The sequence below is a fragment of the Saccostrea cucullata genome, unplaced genomic scaffold, assembly GCF_032062105.1.
Source record: "Saccostrea cucullata isolate Sc308-1 unplaced genomic scaffold, CSIRO_AGI_Scuc_v1 ctg41, whole genome shotgun sequence".
NCBI classification, from domain to species: Eukaryota; Metazoa; Mollusca; class Bivalvia; order Ostreida; family Ostreidae; genus Saccostrea; species Saccostrea cuccullata.
Genome location: NW_026930623.1, coordinates 77,220 through 100,815, shown reverse-complemented (window position 1 = coordinate 100,815; position 23,596 = coordinate 77,220). Strand labels below are relative to the sequence as shown.

Sequence of the window (23,596 nt, the reverse complement as noted above, 5' to 3'; positions counted from 1 at the left end):
TCGGCCGTTTCCCTACCTTGACCTTTGTAGTTTGAGTAACTATGGCAACACGATTTAATAAAATCAAAAAGCAATAGATGGATTTATATATCAAAGTGTATCCGAACTGTGTACCTAGGTACATCAGAATAAAACTGTAAAGGTGCAGCGCGTTTTGAAAGAATTGCAGAGATATTTTTATTTTTATGACCTAGACACGCGCATTCCCGTTCATCCAAAAAGAAAAGCAACACAAGAATAGTGTGCCTTAGTGAGTTATTTTTTGAGATGTTGAAGCTTTTTGAGAAATGACCAGTAGAGCTAAAGAGCAATTACATTTATATTTTGAAGAAAACGCAAAAAAATATTACATTTAAAATTAAAAAATATATATATAAATTAAAGAAAACGCAAAAAATATTAAAATTTAAATAAAAAAAATATATATCAGAAATGTAAAATACAGGGAAGATTTATCAAAATACGTGTAATTGTGAAGTAAACAGTGCAGAGTTGATTTTCTGTCTGTGGGTCCCTAATCCAATACTGAGTTAGTGTTTGCTACTGCTATCTGAACAGTCCATGGTGAGCTAGGGTATTTATAACTGTTATCGAGATCATAATAGGAAATATAACGATGGAGATCTGATTCAGGACCGTTCTCATTCAATTGACGGCTCCTACTGAAGACAATGGGTCTAGCAAATACCAATTTATTGAACGGCTTGTCATTAGGCCCCTTTTTACAAACAGTAAAAATGCTACAGTAAGTTAAACGACTCGAGATAAAGTCAAGGATGATATATCGTCATTGATTCCGATGGTTTTTTTATTTGATGGAGAATTTAATGAAAATTGTCATCAATAAAATTTAATATTAGGGGTATTTTATATCGTCTAAATTGTACTATTGTTATCTCTTTTGCTTTGCCATTATTTATACCGTTCAAATAATAACACTTTAATTCATAATATTGTGTTACAGAATGATTTTTATTCATTCCTCGAGGCAATGGAACAGATTTTTAAAAAAAAATTTATTTAATATACTGACAACTACATTTTAATATTATACGTACATATATATAAATATACAATTGAGGATTGACGTGAGTAAAGGAAATAAATATATATCAATTTTAAAATTAGTTTCTCTTTTCAATTTGACCCTTTATGATATCATTATCCTGCATTAACAGGTTAATGACCTGAAATTTTATTCTTCAAAACCTTGAATTTGTCACTTTATGTTTGTTTCTATACTAATATCATTTTAATCTGATATATAAATTTTGAATGCCTAACAGGTTTGGTCACTTTTACCGAAAACACGGTAATTGGGCTGTAAAACTATCATTTAATTATAGGTTTAAGGTAGTTTTTAGTTTAAGATTCAATCTTCAAAAATCTGCCATTACTTAAACGTGTCTGACGACATATTAATTGCATTCTTGACTTCGCGCAATTCATTGTTTAAGTGGTTTTTCTATTCACTTCACTGTATCAAATCATTATCTATTTTACAACAAATTAAAAAGCGTTTGGGTAAGAAGAAAAATGTATTTAATTTGTAGGATTTCTTTTCATGTACCAAGAATGACGAATGCACAAGTACAAGTCTGTTTCACTTAAATGTTTATGCAAAATATATCGATTCCCTTTTATTGGTATTCAGTAGCAATCAGAGGAACATATTGTAAACATTATTCGTAATATATTTATCTTTGTCGGAAAACTGGATGCTTAAAACATATGTACTGAACAACTCCCTAGTTCTGATCAAAAGTACTGAGTAGTTAAACCTTATGTCGTAAAAAAAAAATAATGATGGTTTTTCTGGAGTCAGAAATAACTTCCATTCGAATGACCTTAGAGAATCGTTGTCAAGATATTAATCTTTGGTGCCACAAGACTATGCTGATAGTTGATTGCGAAAGTTATTTCATTCTTAAGTAATTGCCTTATGAAGTCGATTAAAGACAAAACTACACTAATTAAATCGACTAGAAGCCGTCATAATCAATGCCTGGTTACTTCGTCTATCAGACATTTTGCAAGATTTAAAGATGATCGCCATAATTTTTGACTGATTTCCAGGATAAAGTGCAATAGCACGACATGATTTGTAACGATTTTTTGTTGTATTCCTCCTTCTAGACCGTCAGAGTTAATGCAATGAAAGTTTTAAGATCAATTCATTGATGAAGGCGCTATAATCTTTCAAGATAGGAATATCATAAGTTTAGTTACTACAATCTAACATAAAGAGAAAAACATTATTATGCATGATTCTACCTTGAATTGGAGCATAGAGATTTAGGGTCAGACAATCTTCCTGGCTGTAGTTGGTATGGAACATCCTGCGACGAATTTGTTCTTTGTGGCCCTCAGGGTATCGAGGGGAGGGTGGTCGTCTGCTTTGTGGACACACCTCACTGACATGAGAAGCGTCATGGACATATTGCCATTTCCTTACCACTGAGGCGGGTGGCATAAACCGTGTTCGACCTCCTCTCAATGAAGCATACCTTATTCCCGCAAACTCCTCTACTTCCTTGAATGTGGGATCTTTGGGATACCCAATCACACGACCCCTTACTTGACCCTGTTTGATTTCCACAATTCGTTGTCCAGCTTCTTTCACATAAACTTCCGATAGACAGGAATCATGGGTTATCAGGATCAAAAATCCCGCTATCAATATAACAGAATCCATAACATCCATGCTTCAATTTTTTTTCAAAAGGTTTGCATGATTACATTATCGATGATCGAGGAATCTTCCATTAAAAAGTTATGAATGTGTGTATCAAACCAAACAAATTGGGAACAGGTAGAGAGAAAGGTCCATTAATCCAGGTGCCAGCATAGGCACCCTGTACAAATAGCATGGCACGCAAGTAGTATTGGTTTAATCTGTCACTGAAACGCTGTCATGTTATGGCGGTATATTGTTTAACTGATCGTCACTGATCAAAACAGGTATTGATGAAAGAGGTCGTTTAACGCTCGCAGACACTTAACACTACCCAGCAATTTGTTCACTCTATTTTATTAAGTGCCCAAATTCACTAGGAAATCTCTTCGAAATGTTGAAGTAGTGTCCTTTTCCATCAATGCTCTTCTGCTAAAATCTAATTCCAGAGTGGTAAAAAGAAAACGAAGACCAATTCCTTAGCTATGAGGAAGCAAACAAAATATACCGACAGCCAATGATGTTTGAAAATATAATAAAATACATCTTGATGTATCTGTATTCCAAACAAAATTAATTTCCATTGCCGAATGGCGCTCAAATAATCACATGCGCCATCAAAAAACAACGCTCGTCTCCTCTTATATATAAATAATAATGTTGAACTTCCCCACACCGTTCATCTCAGATTGAGAGTTATGAATATAAAGAAGTATTAACTACTTCCATTATCTAAACACAGAGGGGGATCACAAAATATCATGTTTTGTTTTGCGACCGAAACCCAAGAAATACAACTTAACAACACCACGGAAAAAATCGGCGTGTAATAAAACATTTCTTTTTCTTGTTCTCTCTCCACATTTCGACACTTAACGTCAAGTCATACATACTGATAAATGAAGAAGGCGTCCCAACGGAAGAATCTACAAATTCGCAATCTCCGAGACAGAAAATGATTGCATGGAAGACTTCGGCCAAAATAGCAATGCACTATACCGAAAACACAACGACTACAAAGATTGAGCGCTTATAATGATATTCATAACCAGCGTTTGATTTATAGCATCTTTTTCTGAACCCCCAAACGATCGATGTAGGACTGGAAACAGAGCTGTGAGGGCTCACTGTCGTGGGTCGCTCTTTGGGACGATCAGGCCAACTGGAAAGTCTCATTTTGGAGGGGACGTGTCACAAAGTCTCTCGGATGTGAAATAAGAGAGTCAGGGAAGAGTCTCCACAAATATGTTAATTACAGACCGAAGAAGTTTAATCAATCTCCCAGTCGCAGTTCACAGCTGACATATGCCGATCTCCACAGTCCTGATACGTATTCACCAAGGATGTTTAGTAAGCTCCCAAAATGCTGCCTCATCTAACTGCACATCTTTGATATGTCCTTATCTTTTTGCCTGAGGATATTAAAAAGAATTCCATGGGCCACAAGGCTCACCATGCTTACGTAAGTCAACTAAGACATGCTGTTCTTCACAATATTCACTCCATCCTTTTCCACAGGGCCATGATTTTAACAAACCTGAATTTAATTCACTTGACAATGCTTGTAAAGCAATACATACATGACTTGTCGTGGTCAAGAAGCTTTTGTGGTTCTACCCATCCTCAGTGATCAAAAACTTACATGACCTAACAATGTAAGACATTCTTTTCTTTATACTTATCATGACCCAATAATTCATGAGAGATGTTCAATATTGTGTCTTATTTATTTTTCTCTTCATTTTTATTTCATTACGGTACCACTTTATCCACATGGGCCATGATTTAACCAAACATAAATATTCACAACCTGAGAACGCTTGTGTAAGTATTCCTTGCTAGATTTCAAACTCAAGTTTAGAACCTGTTCTTTTTTTCTAAGATTTTTTTTATTTTAAAACTCAAAATTTCCATGTAAAAGCTGATATCCTGTATGCTAGCGCTTTGCTTCCTGTTCATGTTCTAGACAAACTACTTTAGACTGCTTGCATATTTATTTAATATTATTTATTATTAACTTCATTTCTAAAAGAGAATGTTTATGGCCCACTGATTCTAGAGAAGTTTCTTAAAACGATTTTTTATAATGTATTTCAATTTTAAACTTTGATTCCGTAGTGTGGCCCAACCCAACCCAAAAATGACTATGATTTGTACACACTTTAAATTTGCACCTCTTCGGAATGCATACAAACATTTATTTTATAGCTTATCATGGTCCCTGCAAAAGGTGCTCAAAATAATCTGTTATCCTGCTTTGAATTTAGGAACATATAGCAAAGTCCAATATATATACATTGTATATGAACTTTAAGAGAAAACTTTGAGATGAATAAATCTCTACTGCTGATTAAAATAGAACATAGAGTATTAGTCAATGGATTTGTAACGTTTACAAGGTCTTCTTTATATAAAGTGAACCTAGCTCTTTCTATCATTGATTAGAAAGCTTACTTAGGCCTTTATCTCAAATAAACTAAGACCTCTCCACATTCGTGTAATATACGTACATCTAAATATGAATATATTTTAAAATTTAAGGAAGGATTTTTCTCATATTTCTTTGTATTTACAAATTAATGATTTTTCCATCAAATCAGATTTAATTTGATCGTTAAATATTACAAGCAAGATCAGGTCAAGGTCATGACTGTTTTCCTGGAAATTACGAAATTCAATACAAATTTACTCTGAAGTTACCAAATCATGCAATACCTACTTCTATTTTCAAATATTAATTGTTTTACCTTATGCAAAAAGATATATAACCAAATGGTCTACAAGATGATTTTACCAATTTGTCATCAATAATTTAACTAAAATGGAAATTGGCTAATCCGAATTTCATTTATTTTTATTTAAATATATAGGTTATATATTTAAATCTTTCTCATTTTCACATATGGTGAAGTTGTCACATAAAGATTTGAAATGATACAAAACCAAACAATTGATCGTTTATTGAGAGAAAAAACACATTTTACTGATTTTTGGCTCAAATCTGTACTTAGATTGGAAGCTTTTAAATGCTTACATATAATTGTACATGTAGGTTATTTGGAAAATCATTTTTATTTGATATGTTTTGAAACTTTAGTCCATTATTATTAATTTGACTTACATTTGAAAATTTCGTACGCCGCCATTCCGACAAAAATATATTCCTTGCTAGATTTCAAACTCAAGTTTACCATTTCTTTTAAAATTAATGCAATTGTGGTGAGAAAAGGAAAAAATGGTCTTTTAAATCTCTAACTTCAAAATATATTATATAAAAAGCAAATACATTTTGTATATTAAATCTACATGTAGTCAGAAACAAGACAAGAATCTCTCTCTGATATTTTATGTCCTTCTTGAAAACACCTTTACTAATACTTTTACATTCTGATGTTTGGAAAGTATGCAATTTATGAATGAAATTCTTGCACAATCAATGCAGCGGTGTACACGTTTGAAATGTTTGATTTGTAGGAAATCTTAGTGTAAATAGGAAATAGATCTTCTTTCATTAATGTTGTTTACGACACGTCTGGCAGATAATTTGATCTATAACAGTGGGACGGACAACTTCGGAATGGACATTTTTCCGAACTTGCGCACCCTTTTCCTTTAAAGCTATCATCTTAGGGTTTTTTTTAAATGGTGGGGTTTTTATAATCAAATTGATTTATGAAAAAAAAAATTCAACATTTTCTGCTAGTTTTTGAGATATTTGAGTTCAAAAACAAAAATCCCATGGGGAAACATGAACTTAAAAATACCCCACAAAAAACCCCACAAAAACCCCATGGGGTTTATTTTTCACCCCATGGGGTTAAATAACCCATATTATTTTTCGTGGGGTTTTTTAACCCACGTCTCACTAAAAATAAAATGTGGGGTTTATTATCCCATAATTTTTTATGTGGGGTAAAAAAACCCATATTATTTCTCTTAATGCTTGTAATTATCAAGTGAGAATTATAAAATAAATATTGTTTGGAGTTGCAACATAAATTAAGTACAATACATGTACATTTTTTATCAACTTTGTAACAATTTAATTAATTAATTTTTTTTCAAATTCATTGATATACAGTACCTGGCCATAAGTGAGTCATAATTTTATTTTCACACTATATATTTCATTGAAAAACCTATTTTCATAAAAACTTGTTGTGAAGTCAATTTTAGCTCAATTTTCATGATTTTTTCACTGAAACATGCAGAATTATTCAAATTTTCTTATCTTAAATGATAAACAAAATGATACTTAAACTATTGAGAATAAATCATAAAATATTGTCATGACAAAATTTTCTAACCTCAAATTACTATGATTTCTTCGGTACAAATTGAAGTCTTAAAATTTTTGTTTAGCACTTGACCTGTGATTTCACGGTAATGCATAAAGATAAAACTATTTTGAAATACTGTGAAGAAACTACAACAAATTCTGCATTTTATGGTGTTTTAGACATTAAAAAGAAACAATAAATGACACTGCAAGAATATTTTAGAAAAATGTGTTTTCCAATGAAATATATAGTGGAAAAATAAAATTATGACTCACTTATGGCCAAGTACTGTACATTTATCACTGCATATGTAAATTAGACATGGCATAAGCATGATAAAAAGGGAATTAAATTATATTTTTTTGACTGACCCGTAAGTGAAAAAGTAAACAAATACGGATTAAAAGTTTGAAAGTTAATCTAATATTCCAAGTGGGGGAGAGAAATGAATATAAAAAAAGACATTGGAGTGGACCGGCAATTTCATCAGAAAAACAATGTAAAAAATAACGTGACTTTGTTTACGCTAGCGTAGCTCACAGGTTATTGTTTTCACTATTTTACTGATAAAACTGCCGACTCCTCAGTCCTGTGACCTGTTATTGAATACTGTTGATCGTGAATCACATAGTAATGATAGTTGTTCTACTTACATGGAGTTTAGTTTGAGCTCTGCTGTTTGTAGCATAATAGACTTGATTCAAACAAAGACAAAAACTTCTCTACTTTTCAAAGAATGTTTTTGAAATTGATTGAAAGAGACCAAATCAAATCATGACCTGTGATACTAGAATTCTAATTCCTCATTTTGGCACCATTGTCACCCACATCTTTTTCTTTCCCTATGTATAAGTCGTACTCCAAGAAACATATGGGTGACTCTGACAAATAGCGTAAAATTCAAAGACTAAACTGTTATATTTATCCGGAATTTGTTTTTCAGCTACACTGACAAAAGTTAAGTATATTATACTTTTAGATGTTTATGCCCACTGGCCCTGATTTGGGAATAAATCCCATTATATTCCATTCTAAATAATCTGTAAATGCAGTAGCTTCTCAATCCTAAACCTTTAAAGTGATTAAAAGAACCAGTTCGTCTTCTTTCATGCAATATAACACTTTTATAGCTTTTTTTCAAAGGAATTAATAAATTTAAATCATAAAAAAAAGAGATGAAAGAAGACGAACTGGTAGCGTTTGGAAGGTGTTATGGAATAAAAATACCACACCGAGCAAATTTACATGAAATAAAATGAAAGAAAAGACCTATAGCCCTCAAGGTTTCACTGGTCAGCATGATCAAGGACTCTAATAAATTCATTCAATACGCATACAGGTACGGACTGACTATATAAAATCTAATATTTATTTTTGAATATTAATTATGTCTATAAGGCAGCTATAAAGCTCCTCCGTTTTTCAATAATTTATTTAAATTTTTAAAACTTATAGCCTTGAGCATGTGTTGAGTAGAAAACAGTCTCTCATTTCCTTAAATATTTCAAAAAAATATATACAAACAAATACTTTGATAAAGTTAGAATTACTAAATACAAGAAATTTATTCCAAATTGGCTAAATATCATTGAAACATATAAAAAAAAAATGGTCATTTAAAGACAGAGAACTTTTACCAGGTAGTATTTTCATTCCAGGTGAGGGAGGGGCTATAATTTTATACAGGTGTGAATACCTTGGAGCTAGCAGTCTACCTGAATGGATACACAGTGGAATACCCTAGGTGTCAAACTTTACCTGTGTTAGGGATTTTAATAATTTTAGAATAAGAAGTAAAAAGGGTTCTCAAGTATTAAAATATTGAATTATTTTTTACAAAGAAAAATAAAACAATACTTGCCAAATTTCATTGAAAAGGAAAAACTTATGACCATTTAAGAGTCAACACACTGGTACGATCGACTGAATATAACCTGGTGATGGATTCTCCCCAAGTACATTTCAGTTTTCTTACAATTCATCATGTAAGATTTAGAACGATTATGCCATTGCAAGAAAAATAAAACCATACTTGCCAAATTTCATTGAAAAATAAGAAAGTTAAATGGCCAGTTAAGAGAACACACCTGTACGATTGACTGAATATGACATGATGATGGATTCTTCCCGTGTAAATTTCAGTTCTTTTACAACTTATCATGTAAGATTTAGAAAGTTTATGCCATTGCAAGAAAAATAAAACCATACTTGCCAAATTTCATTGAATAATGAAAAAGTTATGGCCAGTTAACAGAACACACTAGTACGATTGACTATGTATAACATGATGATGGATTCTCCCTATATAAATTTATGTTCTCTTTAGTTTTACAATTTATCATTTAAGATTAAGAAAGACCATACTTTGACAAGAAAAATAAAAATATACTTGCCAAATTTCATTGAAATATGAAAAAGTTATGGCCAGTTAACAGAACACACTAGTATGATTGACTGTGTATAACATGATGATAGATTAATTCTCCCTATATAAATTTATGTTCTTTATTAGTTTTACAATTTATCATTTTAGATTAAGAAAGACCATACTTTTACAAGAAAAATAAATCCATACTTGCCAAATTTCATTGAAAAATAAGAAAGTTAAATGGCCAGTTAAGAGAACACACCTGTACAATTGACTGAATATGACATGATGATGGATTCTCCCCATGTAAATTTCAGTTCTTTTACAACTTATCATGTAAGATTTAAAAAGTTTATGCCATTGCAAGAAAAATAAAACCATACTTGCTAAATTTCATTGAAATATGAAAAAGTTATGGCCAGTTAAGAGAACACACTAGTACGATTGACTGTGTATAACATGATGATGGATTCTCCCTATGTAAATTTATGTTCTCTCTTAGTTTTACAATTTATCATTTAAGATTAAGAAAGACCATGCATACTTGCCAAATTTCATTGAAATATGAAAAAGTTATGGCCAGTTAAGAGAACACACTAGTACGATTGACTGTGTATAACATGATGATGGATTCTCCCTATATAAATTTATGTTCTCTTTTAGTTTTACAATTTATCATTTAGATTAACATACTTTTACAAGAAAAATAAAACCATACTTGCCAAATTTCATTGAAATATGAAAAAGTTATGGCCAGTTAAGAGAACACACTAGTACGATTGACTATATGTATAACATGATGATGGATTCTTCCTATGTGAATTTATGTCCTCTTTCAGTTTTACAATTTATCATTTTAGATTAAGAAAGACCATACTTTTACAAGAAAAATAAATCCATACTTGCCAAATTTCATTGAAAAATAAGAAAGTTATGGCCAGTTAAGAGAACACACTAGTACGATTGACTGAGTATAACATGATGATGGATTCTCCCTTTGTAAATTTCAGTCTTCTTACAATTCATAATTTTAAGTCTCAACTCTGTTTTAAGTGGTTATAATCTGCACGAGTAAGAACATTTTAATAGAAAAGGTCATATGTTTTATGTAGGCATTCACAAATTAATTTGGTAAAATTAAAAAGAAATGTTGGAAAAGTATTCCATGAAGATACAGTACATTTTAATCTGTTTAATAAGAAATATATGAAGAAGTTGAGTAATACATGTATGAATTCTTATTTATGAAAATAAGTTGCAAATGATTTTGAATGAGCAAACCATTGTATTGTTTATTACCAAGAACCATACAGTTCATAGGTTTAATGTATTTACATAAATCGGTTGCACAGTACATGTATATGTATAACATTTCAATGTCATTTGAACATTAAGTATGAAGCCTTAGAGAATCTCAGAGACTTAAATAACAGTTATGTCTCTGCTTACATCCAAGTATTTGGAAATTTATAAATATGTGGATGGCTGTTTTCAATGGCAATAAAACAATAATTATCAATTGGTAAAATTACAAAAAAGTTAATTTTTCATTTTTTTTTTTGTTTTTTGTTTTTTCATCAATGAACACTTTGAAATGTGCTTTTTACTAGGAAAACTTAAAAAAAAAAGATAGAGTAGCTAGTTACTCTGAAACCAGCTATGTATACACAAATGGCTATAGTAAACAGGAAATGGCTCGTGTAATGATCAGTCTGTGTGGAAATGAATTCTTGAATATATGTATATACCGGGTATATCATCATATAGACTGAAACTCTGAAAGGTGTGAGAACATTCCTTCGGGGCAAAATTCTCCAATATATTTTCAAAGGTGTGAAATAGGGATATATAATTCACTGATTTCAATTTAATTGATCTTTTACAAATTTATACAGATTTTCAGAATTAATAAATTGAAAATCAATCTGCAATTCATCCCTTTTATCATGTTTATGACAACACTAATCAAAGGGTTTTAATTAAGACTGTTTTTCATGATTCATCACTCCAATTAAAATCATCATAATTTAATAATTAGGTACATTGCATGCCAGTACTCAGTGGTCATTAAATAATACATGGCTTCCTCTCTCTCTCTCTCTCTCTCTCTCTCTCTCTCTCTCTCTCTCTCTCTCTCTCTTGACTGTATAAAATTATTGCACTCGCAGTTAGTTTTTTTTTTTATTTTTCATTTTTTTTAATTTTGTTCCCCCCAGAAAATTTCAATTTTAGTTGTTGACAGGATAAGTGGAATAAAAAAACCATGCACAGAGAGAGAGAGAGAGAGAGAGAGAGAGAGAACAATAACAAAAAATTCTGTTAGTTGTATATCAACACTTGAGGGGAAGTTTGGAATAGATTAAGCATGTTAAGTATAAAGCATTTTGAATTTTTTTTTTTGGGGGGGGGTTTACCAAATAACGATGAAATTTATAAGGAATATTGTTTAAGCTTTCCGTTAATACTCTATAATTGGTGTTGATGTACAGTCAAGGGACATAATTATTCGCCACTTCAAAATGGCCGCCGAAATTTTACAAAGCGCACCTTGATATTTAGGAGCTGTTTAAAAATTAATAAATGCCCATCTTACCTCAATACTTTGTTAAATTGCCTTTCATCTTTAATACTTCATTTAGTCTACCGGGAATTGTCTTATACAGGGCCTCGATGTCGGATGTTGGAATATTTTCCCAGGCAGTCCGAATTTCCGCCATCAGCTGATCTTTTGTGTTAATGAATTCGGCACGGGTTTCCAGTGTTCTTTTCAATTTTAACCAAATGTTCTCGATGATATTTAGATCAGGGGACTGGGCAGGCCATGATGTTGTAATTATATTGTTATTGGCGATGTATTCTTTTACTAAATTAGCTCTATGAACGGGAGCATTGTCGTCCATAAATACATATGCGTTATCTGGAAAATGTCTGGCTAAAACGGGCCAAAGGTTGTTGTCTAATATTTCAATATATTTTCTTGCATTTATGTTACCTTCTACACTAGTTAAAGTTCCCATTCCTTTTATACAAACACAACCCCAGATCATGATACTCAGCTGTCGTCGAGATGGCGGACACACAAGCTGCGCACTGTACTTTTCCTCGTCTTTTCTCCAGATATAAACTTTCTTATTTTTTCCAATTACTATCTGGCTTTCATCACTAAACACCCATTTATTCCACTCACGATCAACAGTCCAATTTCTCCTCTCCTTGCACCATTTACAGCGAGCTTTTTTGTTGGCCTCACGAATAGCGACTTTTTTCTTGGCAACCCTTCGTTTGTACCCAAGCTCGTGAATTTTTCTTTTTATAGTCCTTGTACAAAATCTATGATCGTTTTCCTCATTTATTATACCTGTAATGTCCTCGTAAGTTCTTCGTCTGTTTTCTTTAACTACACGTGAAAGTTTGTTTTTGTCTCTGTCGGTAAACACTTTCTTCCTCCCTCTTCCTCGTCGATTTTCTACCTGTCCCGTTTCATCAAACTTTTTAACAATACTACGTATTGTTGACCTAGGGATTCCTAATATCCTCGCCAATTCTGATGTATTTCTGTTGTTTTTATATGCTTCTACAACCATATTTCTGACGGACATATCTAATTCTTTCCCCTTGCGACCCATGTTGTTTTCAGATATATTTTTCGACAAACAATATAGCAGACGACAAAAATATTGTGTACACGTCATCAATTTCAGTATTACAACACAAAGATAAAAATAGAATGGGAAAATCTTTTGTCTAAAAATAGCGCTCAGCCCTACTTTACGGAACATGCGAGAAAACGTGACGCGATTTAGGCGGAAGTGGCGAATAATTATGTCCCTTGACTGTACATGGTTAAGGTTGTGCAGTTCTTAAGATTTAAATACATGTATAATTATATGTAGTAAAAATCACTTGAGTACGTGTAAGATGGCAGCATCCTTCTACATTTTCTCTACTTAATTAACTTGACTACAGTATTGCAGCAACTTGTTTACTTGTAATATATAGTAAGGCACCAGTTCATGTCATACAGTTGTAAGAGTGGATATATGCTTTACATCTTATACATGTACCATTTCTTGTTTCTATTTTGATTATTGTCTTTCAGTTGAAAGATTGTAGACAGAAGTGTAACATGAAAATAAGAATGGTCGTCTTCCATACATCAAAGTTTCTTTCATTGTTTATATACCAAGTGTTTTCCGGAGACAGCTTTTGATACTCATGAAGAATTTAAATCAAGATTCTATAAATTGTCCTTTTTCTTTATTAAACTTTCAAAATAAAATATTACTGTCAAAACTATTGTAAAATGAAAAATACACTAGCTTTTATTGTTTAGATGGGAAAATAATTTTAGGTTACTGAAATGACCATATGTATTTTAAATCTTTATCTTCGATCTTAGAAAGGGACGTAACTCTGTAAAGCGGATCGTATAATACTTATAAATATTGTCCTCAGTATAGTAAGAAGACTAGATTAGTAGATAGGATATGAGACATTTTGAAAGGAAGAATTAAAACTATTATTTTATTAATCATTAATTTATTGATTAATACAGCCTTTGATTTTTTCGTAAATGTTACAAAAGACCTTACTTCGAGATATTGACCATGATGACATCGAAACGTTTTAGGTTTGGACGGAACCATTCATATTTTTGCGCAGGGGTGTCTTAAAATAAACGGAACGTGAATTTGTTTCTTATTTTTAATCCGAGTTGGATTCAACGGAAATTTCCTCAACCTTGTTGGTTTTATCTATTTTCATAATCTTACATTATGTTTGAATAATAATAATACAGCAACTAGAGTCTGGAGTTAAACCTACCCACGCCCTTTTGCTAACTTCCGAGAAACCAATATCTACACACCCCAGATCAACATAATCCAGTCCCATCACTAGTTGCGTTTTACTTCTGAACAAACTAACATTTTTAATGCTGAACAAACTGACACGTTTAATAAATAACTTTACATGTCCAGAGTTTGAAAACCCGATAGAAAAAAAAGATGTGAAATATGATTAAATTCCTTCAAAATCAGATCCTAACAAGAACAATATTAAAAACTTTGAATTAAAAAAAAACGTACAATATTTTGTATTACTCCTAGGTTGAGATAGAAATGTTGAACCATTATTTTAAAACCAGAAATTAAAACATTCTTGAAAGTACATGTAGACTGCTCTCAGATGGGACTAGACGACTATTATGCAATATAAACAGGAAATGACAGGTGTCACTACTTAGGTGTGGAACCGAATCCTTGTATATATACACGTGTGATGTACGTCTGGGTTTCAATGTACCCCTCGGAATACAGCCCTGAGGGTGAATCTTACAATATATTTTCTATCTAGTGTGTACAGAGTGGTTCGACCATGCTCTACGCGCTGAAGTTATCAAAAAATGATTGCACACATGTGACCCCCCCCTCCCCCATACCTAGTACCATAAATACGCGATTTCCATGCATTTGTAATATGGGATAAAATATTATTGATATAGATTAAATTCTATAAAATATAGATTAATGGGGGTGGGGTGGGTCGTAAGAATTTAACTTTTGTTTAATGATTTAGACTTTGATATTCCTATCATGCATTTACAATCAAACAAGTCCGAAGATTGACCGGAGAGTCCATTATCCTCGTATAAAAAATACAATTAATTTTTTTTTTTTTACAACAGACCGAGAAGAGTAAGGGGTATACTATTTTTGAGACATAAACGGATGTGAACAAAAAATCTCGATTGCATATCATGTGCTTGATAAAGGGGCCGAGCAAGGGACGCTTTACGCGATCGTACATATTAGGCCTAATTTTTTTACATGTAATCATGGTAATATGCTTGTAACGGTGGATTAATCATGTGTTGATAAATAAATAAATGAATGAATGAATGAATGAATGAATGAATGAATGAATGAATGAATGAATGAATGAATGAATATAAAGATCTACTTCAGCATGTTCAGGTGGGTCATCATGTATTCGGCACTTTAGTAAACGCTTCGCTTAATTAATAATCGGAATATATTACAACAAATATAAGATGTTTTAAATAGTTAAAGTTGAATTACAAAGATCTAACGGAAATAATTGTAAATATAATTACCGAAATTAATTAAGTGTAAATCGCTAAAATGAGTAAACCGGGCCCGCTACCCATTTTAGTCACCTTGAAAAGGACAATCGGCGATAATGATGGATAAACATAACATTTTAATTCAAAACTGTCAGCGAAGGCAAATCTTATAGTAATAAACTATGTCCGTAAATATGAAGAAAGAATGTGTATTCATCTCATTATTGTCAAAAACCCGGTTTTCAGTTTCGAAATTCCCGGCCGGCCCGGCCCGGGTTTTGCTACCCATTTTAGTCACACTACAGAAGAGCGGAAAGGAAGAAGACCACCTGTCTGGATGTACAGGCCTAATGATGGAATTAAGAACTTTATTTTAACAAGGATTAATTCACGCAAGTATTTAAATCAGTCTGATTGATTTGGCGTGTGTGAATTATTCCATTAACATCACAAAATGTCCAATTGGAATTCTGCAGTCAGTGTCTGAAGGAATTAGTTTTGTTTACATCATACATGTCAGTGATGTAAGTATTAGCATGCTATGAATTTGGTGGTTATTTCTTGCAAAACGGAATCAAGCTCTATATGATAGATATTAGAGGAATATACATGGTCAAAAATTAATGTAACTTTTATTAGTTTTCTTAGTCTTACTCAACAGTCAATTTAGGGAGGAGGAATATCTGTCAGGGTGTCCCATGTATCAGTAGGGTATGTCACATTGTGCCTGTCTAAGGTTAATCAAGTTCAAGTTCAGTTTATTTATGGATTCTATAACATTAGGTCTGTGCGAATGAGTTCAATAATTAATCCCTGCATGTACTTTTATGGGGTACTCACAACTTGTGATCCACCCTTGTGACACAAGGGTGGATCTTAACAACTGCAGTGATATATAGATGTGAAATTTCTATTTTCCTTTTAAAAAACTGTGAACCAAAAATTATCACTTTGAAAACAGAGTACCAATCATACAATATGTATGGAAATACCTTATTGAAGAGTTACTGTAGCTCCAAAGTTTTTTTTTCTAATTAGGTCAAACATGAAGGTAAAGGTCAAGGGGTCAGAAATCATAGCATGCTCAGAAATATCTTGCAACAGACATATGAAAAATCTATCTCTTCTAAATCAAAGTCATAAGGAAGAATTAATATTTATGAAAAGTATGTCATACTTCAAGGTCAAGATATAATGGTAAAAAATCATGATAGTGTAATCTGTATTATTAGAAAGGAATAATTCGCACAGGTAATACATGTATAATTTGAACATGTTGAAAGCCCTATCTCATCTCATTCAAAAGATATAACCAAAGTTTAAGTTTTTGTGACATTGATAAGCCGACCATTTAACAGATGACAGATGAATAAGATTTAATGTCCTCTCTTATTCGCTAAGGTGGGGGACAAAAATCAAAAGAACTCATCAAAAGGGATTGACTGACCTTGACCTGATAATGCATATAGATGCTTTCTGTAAAAATAAACATCTTCTTACAATAATTTAGTTTATAGTCAGAAAGTTTAAGTATCATAAGAAAAAGAAATATCGTGTTTAACATACATGTAGATCTATTTCAATGAAAAAAAGTGATATTGTCAGAATGAGATCAATATTGCCTGACTGCACCTTGCAGGATGAAAATTTAGTTTTAATAATTTCAGAACTTCTTTTTTTCTAATTAGAAACCAAAGAATTTTCGATGAATTCCAATTATATATTACTAATAATATAATGTACATGATCTATGTACAGATTTAAAGCCTAAATTGATTCGTTATCCAATGTAGATTTAACAGTCGAGATAGTTGATGACAGGAATAAACTTTAAAAAATTACTAGTAGTAAATAAGGTACCGTAACTGATTAAAGGCGTAGTACATGTATACATTGTATATGTTGTCTTATTTAATCATATTCATTGTACCTGCTTTTTTGGCTGATATTAAGTGGTTATTTCAGCTTTTTTTTTATTCAGACAGAGTAGCATAGAGATGCAATTAATTTCATTTTTCATAATATTCATTCATCCATAAAAATAATAAAGATACCTAACCTAATGATAAAAAAAGAAGAAGAAATCAGATTGGTGATCAATATCTAAAGACATGATGGCGGATCTAAGGGAATACTGTAGGTTGTAATATTTTCGTTCGTTTATTGCTTTTCTCATTTACCTAAGACAAAGCGACATGAGATATTTGTCTCATCTTTTTTAATTATGATTATGGCTAATTGATTTCAAACATTTAGCTTAAATAAGTCATGTATATAGTCTAAATTTATGAGTGGTGGATCCAAGGGGAGTTGATATTGAATTTTTAAATACTTGTGGTGGATCAGAGGATACTAATGATTTTTGCAAATTTATTTCAACGTTTAGTTAATATTTCTGTGTGTGATCATGATCTTAACTAAGAAGTGGTGGATCCAAGGCAAGTGGATATTAATTGTTTTGATAGCCATAAGAGTTGTGGTGGATGTAAAGGGAGTAGATAGATATTTGTAATGGGTCAAAGGATAATAATGATTATGGTTAATTGATTTCAAACATATAGCTTATATGTCATGTATGTCATGTGTGATCAAGATCTAAACTTATAAGTGGTGGATCCAAGGGGAGTGGATATTTATCTTTTTTAATTATTTGTGTTTGATCAAAGGTTATTAATGAATTGTGATCATGTCTAATTTATTTCAAACATTTAGCTCGTGATCTTAATTTTAAAGTGGTTGATCCAAGGCAAGTGGATATTATTTTTAAATATTTGTGATGGGTAAAAGGACATTACTGATTCCGGCTAATTGATTTCAAACATTAAACTTACATGTCATGTGTGATCAAGATCAAAATTCATAAGTGGTGGATCCAAGGGGGGTGGATATTTATCTTTTTTAAATATTTGTGAATGATCAAAGGATATTAATGATTTATGATTATGGCTAATTTATTTCAAACATTTAGCTTTTATGTCAGGTGTGAACATGATCTTAATTTAAAAGTGGTGGATCTAAGGGGAGCGGATATTATTTTTAAATATTTGTGGTGGGTATAAGGATAATAATGATTATGGCTAATTTATTTCAAACTTTAATCTTACATGTCAAGTGTGATCAAGAACTTAACTTATTAGTGGTGGATCCATGGGGAGTGGATATTCATTTTTTAAAGAAATATTTGTGGTGTATCAAGGATATTAATGACTATGCCATAGTCATTAATATCCTTGATATGGCTGATTGATTTTAAGCATTAAGATAATATGTCATGTGTGGTCATGATCTAAACTGATAAGTGGTGGATCCAAGAGGCATAAATATTTTATTTTTAAATATTTGGGTGAATCAAAAGATTTTAATAGTTGTACTTTGTGATATATAACTGAATTGAGTTCCATTAATTAAATATGTAGATACATTGCACATGAATTAAATAAATTCAATCTTATTAGTGGTGAATGCAAGGGGAATGGAGATTTAAATAAAATTCACAAACTAGACATCATATAAACCTAACATATATAAATATACATTAGTTAAGGAAAGAGACCCTCTTTGGACACTGTGAATTGGTTGCTATTGTGTTGGTATTAAATTTTCTTGTTTCATTTTTTAAATATTCAGATTAATTGTCATCGATCAAATAATCTGTGAAGAGTTTTATGATGAATGTTTCATTATGGGAGGCAACTGCCTTAGAAACCTGTTTTCATATAAATCTTCTTTTACATAAACAAAAATTTGAAGAATGAATACTTGAAAATTTGAAAAATAATAGATATTTGTTATAACTATCCACTTTTATAAAATGAGAAACAGAGAAGATACTAATGATCCATTAGTCTAAGAAAAAAACCCAAGTTTTTAGGAATTATCTTACAGTAAATATATCAATACATGGGATTTAAAACCCCATGATAAAGAAACGTGGGAGAAAAAACCCCATATGACAATATAAGCAACATATGGGTTTAAAAAACCTACATTGATTTTCGTGGGGTTATTTCCCCCATGGGGTGAAAAATAAACCCCATGGGGTTTTTGTGGGTTTTTTTGTGGGGTATTTTTAAGTTCATGTTTCCCCATGGGATTTTTGTTTTTGAACTCAAATATCTCAAAAACTAGCAGAAAATGTTGAATTTTTTTTTTCATAAATCAATTTGATTATAAAAACCCCACCATTTAAAAAAAACCCTAAGATGATAGCTTTAAAGGAAAAGGGTGCGCAAGTTCGGAAAAATGTCCATTCCGAAGTTGTCCGTCCCACTGTTCTATAATAAACTACGATTGTAAATTTCTTACGTATATTCCATTATCTACGTTCGATATCTATATGGAAATACGATTGACTTTCGGATTAATATATTTACTTGAAGGATACATGTACGCTTTCCTGATGATGTATCGAAAAAATAAATTGTACGTCATCTGGTGGATTTAAAACACAGAGGGGGAGATTAAAAATCAGAAAAATACAACGCCGTATTTCATAAAAACTAAATTAATGCCTTTTTTAAAAATCGAGATTTACTAAAATCTATTTAAACGAAAATGAAAGTTTATTTCAGAGCCCATAGTTATTCTCTGCAGATTAAATCCATTGGTGTTTCAGTTCACAATTAATAAGTCATGATAGAGTGCGATAACAACCTAATACTACTCTCAGGTATACTTTCATACAGCACATTAAAACTGATTTCATTGCAAACTCAGTGGCATGATATTACCTGAACTCAAATTACGACTGACATTAACAAGGACTTCAGAGAAAAAAAGATTAAACAAGGATAGAAGTCAGGCATCGTGTTATGCTCCTTATCTTGAATTTTTGGTGGGAGTAAATGGAAAATTTACAAGTATAGAACACGACAGTCCTACATAATCAGCTAATTTGTATCGACATAATCAAAATCGATAACGAGCAACACACAATTAAAATTCATTTCATCGATTGTAAATTGTATAAATATTGATAAGATATCGTAGTGACTGAAATTTCTCAATTTTCATTCTTTAATACATTTCCATAATTTCGATTTTGTGTCTCTCGTCGTCAAGTAGATAAAAAGTAAGCTGTACAAATATTGTTTCTAGTATGTCTTTGGTAACATATCTTTTATTATATCTTTGCAATAAATTATGTACTCTTACTTAAGAAAAAAATACAAACTCCCCCCGATTTCTTAAGTAACACGAACATAAAAATTCTGCCGACAATAAACTTCATAAAAATGTCTCCCACAAGGCTTTCAAAATATGCTGCAGTGTAAAAATGCAAGTAAAGACTTAAATATATGCTGTCATTCTCAAGATCTCTCCTCTGACAATTTAAATACACATCTCTTTTACTTCGTCATAAAATAGGGAAAGTAAGTCCGACTTCCATTTCTTTTATGTCTTATCAATTGTTAGATAAGTGTTTAGAATACGAGATTTACCAAAGTGAGACAAAGCATCTCAAGTTCTTGAAAAAAATATTGCAGATGTTTTACTTTATTATTATCGTTTCTACAAACGACGTTTTTATTCCGAGTTTTATCACACAAAAAAAAACATTGTTCGTTTAGAAATTTATGACTGCCATACTGGTGTTTGGTCATAGAGGAAAATTTTGTTAGCTGCAGAGAACTTTTACATAGGGAATCGCATGCAGTTCTAAACGCCCAGGTTAAAAAACGAAAAGAACAAATATTTCTTTGAACGGTCTAATGCGTGGTTGGAGGGGTTTGCTCGTAAATAGAGTGCGGATAAAGGAGTTGATTTTACGTTTCAAGTTCGAAACATGGAGACCAGTATTTCGACTGACTTATGGATCGAGGCCTGGTGTTGCAGAAGGTGTTTGTACAAAAAAATTCTCTCCCTGCTTAAAGACCTTTGTTGCAACAAATATATTCCCTCCCTGCTTAAAGACCTTTGTTGCAACAAATATATTCCCTCCCTGCTTAAAGACCTTTGTTGCAACAAATATATTCCATGATAAATCAGTATGTCAGAACCTACTAAAGTCCCAAATTAGGCCTATTGTTAGATTTGCAATATATATTTTACAGTTGGTAGATTCCAACTATCATGATTAAAATAAAGCGTGTGCAGGGTGGATTTTTGCCTTTTCTACAGCCCAGGCAACATATTCTCGAAAAAGATGATTGATTTCAATTAAAGAAATTCAGTAAAAATAAAATTTTAATTATGCAAATACATCTTCTGATGAAATATAAAGATTTTTATGCCTTGGTAATCGAAGATTTAGGGTAAAAAGTTTTGTCATATCCGTCTTCTGTCTGTTTGTCCGCAAAAACTTTAACCTTAAGCATAACTTTTGATTATGTGGACCTATGACTTTCATATTTTACATTTGTATTCCTTGTGACAAGACCTTTCATTGACTTTTACTTTGGTCATACCTTTTGAATGGTAGATACTAGGACTTTCAAACTTCACATAATTATGTATTCTTTGTGACAAGACCTTCCTTCGGATACCAACAACTTTGACCTTCGAGATCAACGTACTTTAAAAAAGCTGAAATCTCGGCCATTACTTTTGAACGGTAAGGGCTAGGGCTTTGATACTTCAAAAATGTAATGATATCCTTGTGAGAAAACCTTTCATTGGTTACCAAGAACGTGAACCCTTTGACCTTGACCTTGGAGTTTGATCTACGTTTTAAAAACAAAACTTGAAGAAATCTTTTGAAGGGTTTGGGCTAAAGATTTCATACTTCACATACGTAATTCTTGTGACACGACCATTCATTGGATACCAACAACTTTGAATGCTTTGACCTTCTTTTTAAAAACTTTAACATTGGCCATAACTTTTGAAGGGTTAAGGTATAGGACTTCATACTTCACATATTCCTGGTGACATGATCTCTCTTTAGAAACCAACAACTTTGACCCTAGCTTTGACCTTGACCCTGGAGTTTTGACCTACCTTTCAAAAATTATCTTTGGGCATAACTTTTGATCAGGTGGTTCTAGGGCTTTCATATTTTACAATTATATTTCTTGTGAGAAGACCTTACTTTGGGTACCAACATATCCAATTTTCCAATTTGCATTTAAGAAAAGTTAAATCTTCGCTATGTTGCCATTCGTGTTTCATAAACACGTTTTTATAATTAATTTGTCCTACTGTTTATGTAATTACTATATATATGATACCTTCTTTTAAATGTATGATAATGAATCACGCAAAATATTTTTTCGCACTCGCTCTCTCTCTCTGCTTTAATTTACAATTAATTAAAGAAGCTTGATGAACATGCATCGATAAGTACCATTATCACTAAAACGTTTTAAAATGTATTAAATATACAGAGTATTACTCTCTTGAAAACCGTATATTTCCCAAGTGAGATCAATATTTACTAGATATATTCTGTGGTTCAGAGCCCTGTAAATGCTTTATAGAAACTGCTGATTCCTGCCGTTGGTTTGTTATTAACGACTTTTCGTGGGACTACGCGATTTTAATAAATCTGAGGATAAAATATATTTTGTGGATTCTCCCAAGGTCGATAGCCAAGAATGGGCATAGAAATGATTCCAGCATGCTATGCTAATGTCTCCATGCTAACAAATTTCCATTAGGTATTGCAGTCTTTTCAAAGGCGTAATGGGATCGGAACAGAATGATATTGAGCAAATATGGTAAAACTCACGGTAGGGTGGCAAATACAAGTGAGGATACGGAAAATACATACAAATGTTCGATAAGTGAACCAAATGGCTCGCGTTGTCAACACATTTATTAATAAAGGGAAGCTTGATTAATAACATTTTCTTTTCAATCGTCTTCATATTATAAAATCTAACTTAATTTTTGTAATATTAATTCGAAACTTTTAGAAGATATCTATATGAAAGAATTGGGATTATCTTGTCAAAAATAATATGGTTTGATTTTGTTTACCGAATATAAATCAATAATACATGCATTATATGTTGTTGATGCCGACTTTACCAAGATTTCAAACAATTATTTCCATTCCCAGTGCTATCCCCAAATGATATTTTTGTTATATTAAATTGAAGTATGTTTACCCAGGTTAATTCAAATCAAACAAGAGCATCTTGGAGAGGTAAAATAAAAATTTGTAAATTTTGCATTATCTCCCTCTATAGCTTCTAAATTTATGACACGATACCTACATTTAGAAACATTTTGGCCACCTAAAGTAT

At 31.8% G+C, this 23,596-nt stretch overlaps 1 protein-coding gene across 2 annotated transcripts in view; it reads right to left on the bottom strand.

Moving 5' to 3' along the window:
- LOC134229340 (neuroligin-2-like) overlaps nucleotides 1-23,596 on the bottom strand; it is a 176,459-nt gene that overhangs the window by 84,342 nt on the left and 68,521 nt on the right. Inside the window, exon 1 of one of the 2 annotated variants that reach the window (XM_062711082.1) lies at nucleotides 2,275-3,659. The exons of the other annotated variant lie outside the window; for it this stretch is intronic. Within the exon in view, the coding sequence (XP_062567066.1) occupies nucleotides 2,275-2,704 (430 nt within the window). The 5' untranslated portion in view covers nucleotides 2,705-3,659. Of the gene's footprint in view, nucleotides 1-2,274; nucleotides 3,660-23,596 lie in introns of those variants that run through there. 2 annotated transcript variants of the gene reach the window in all.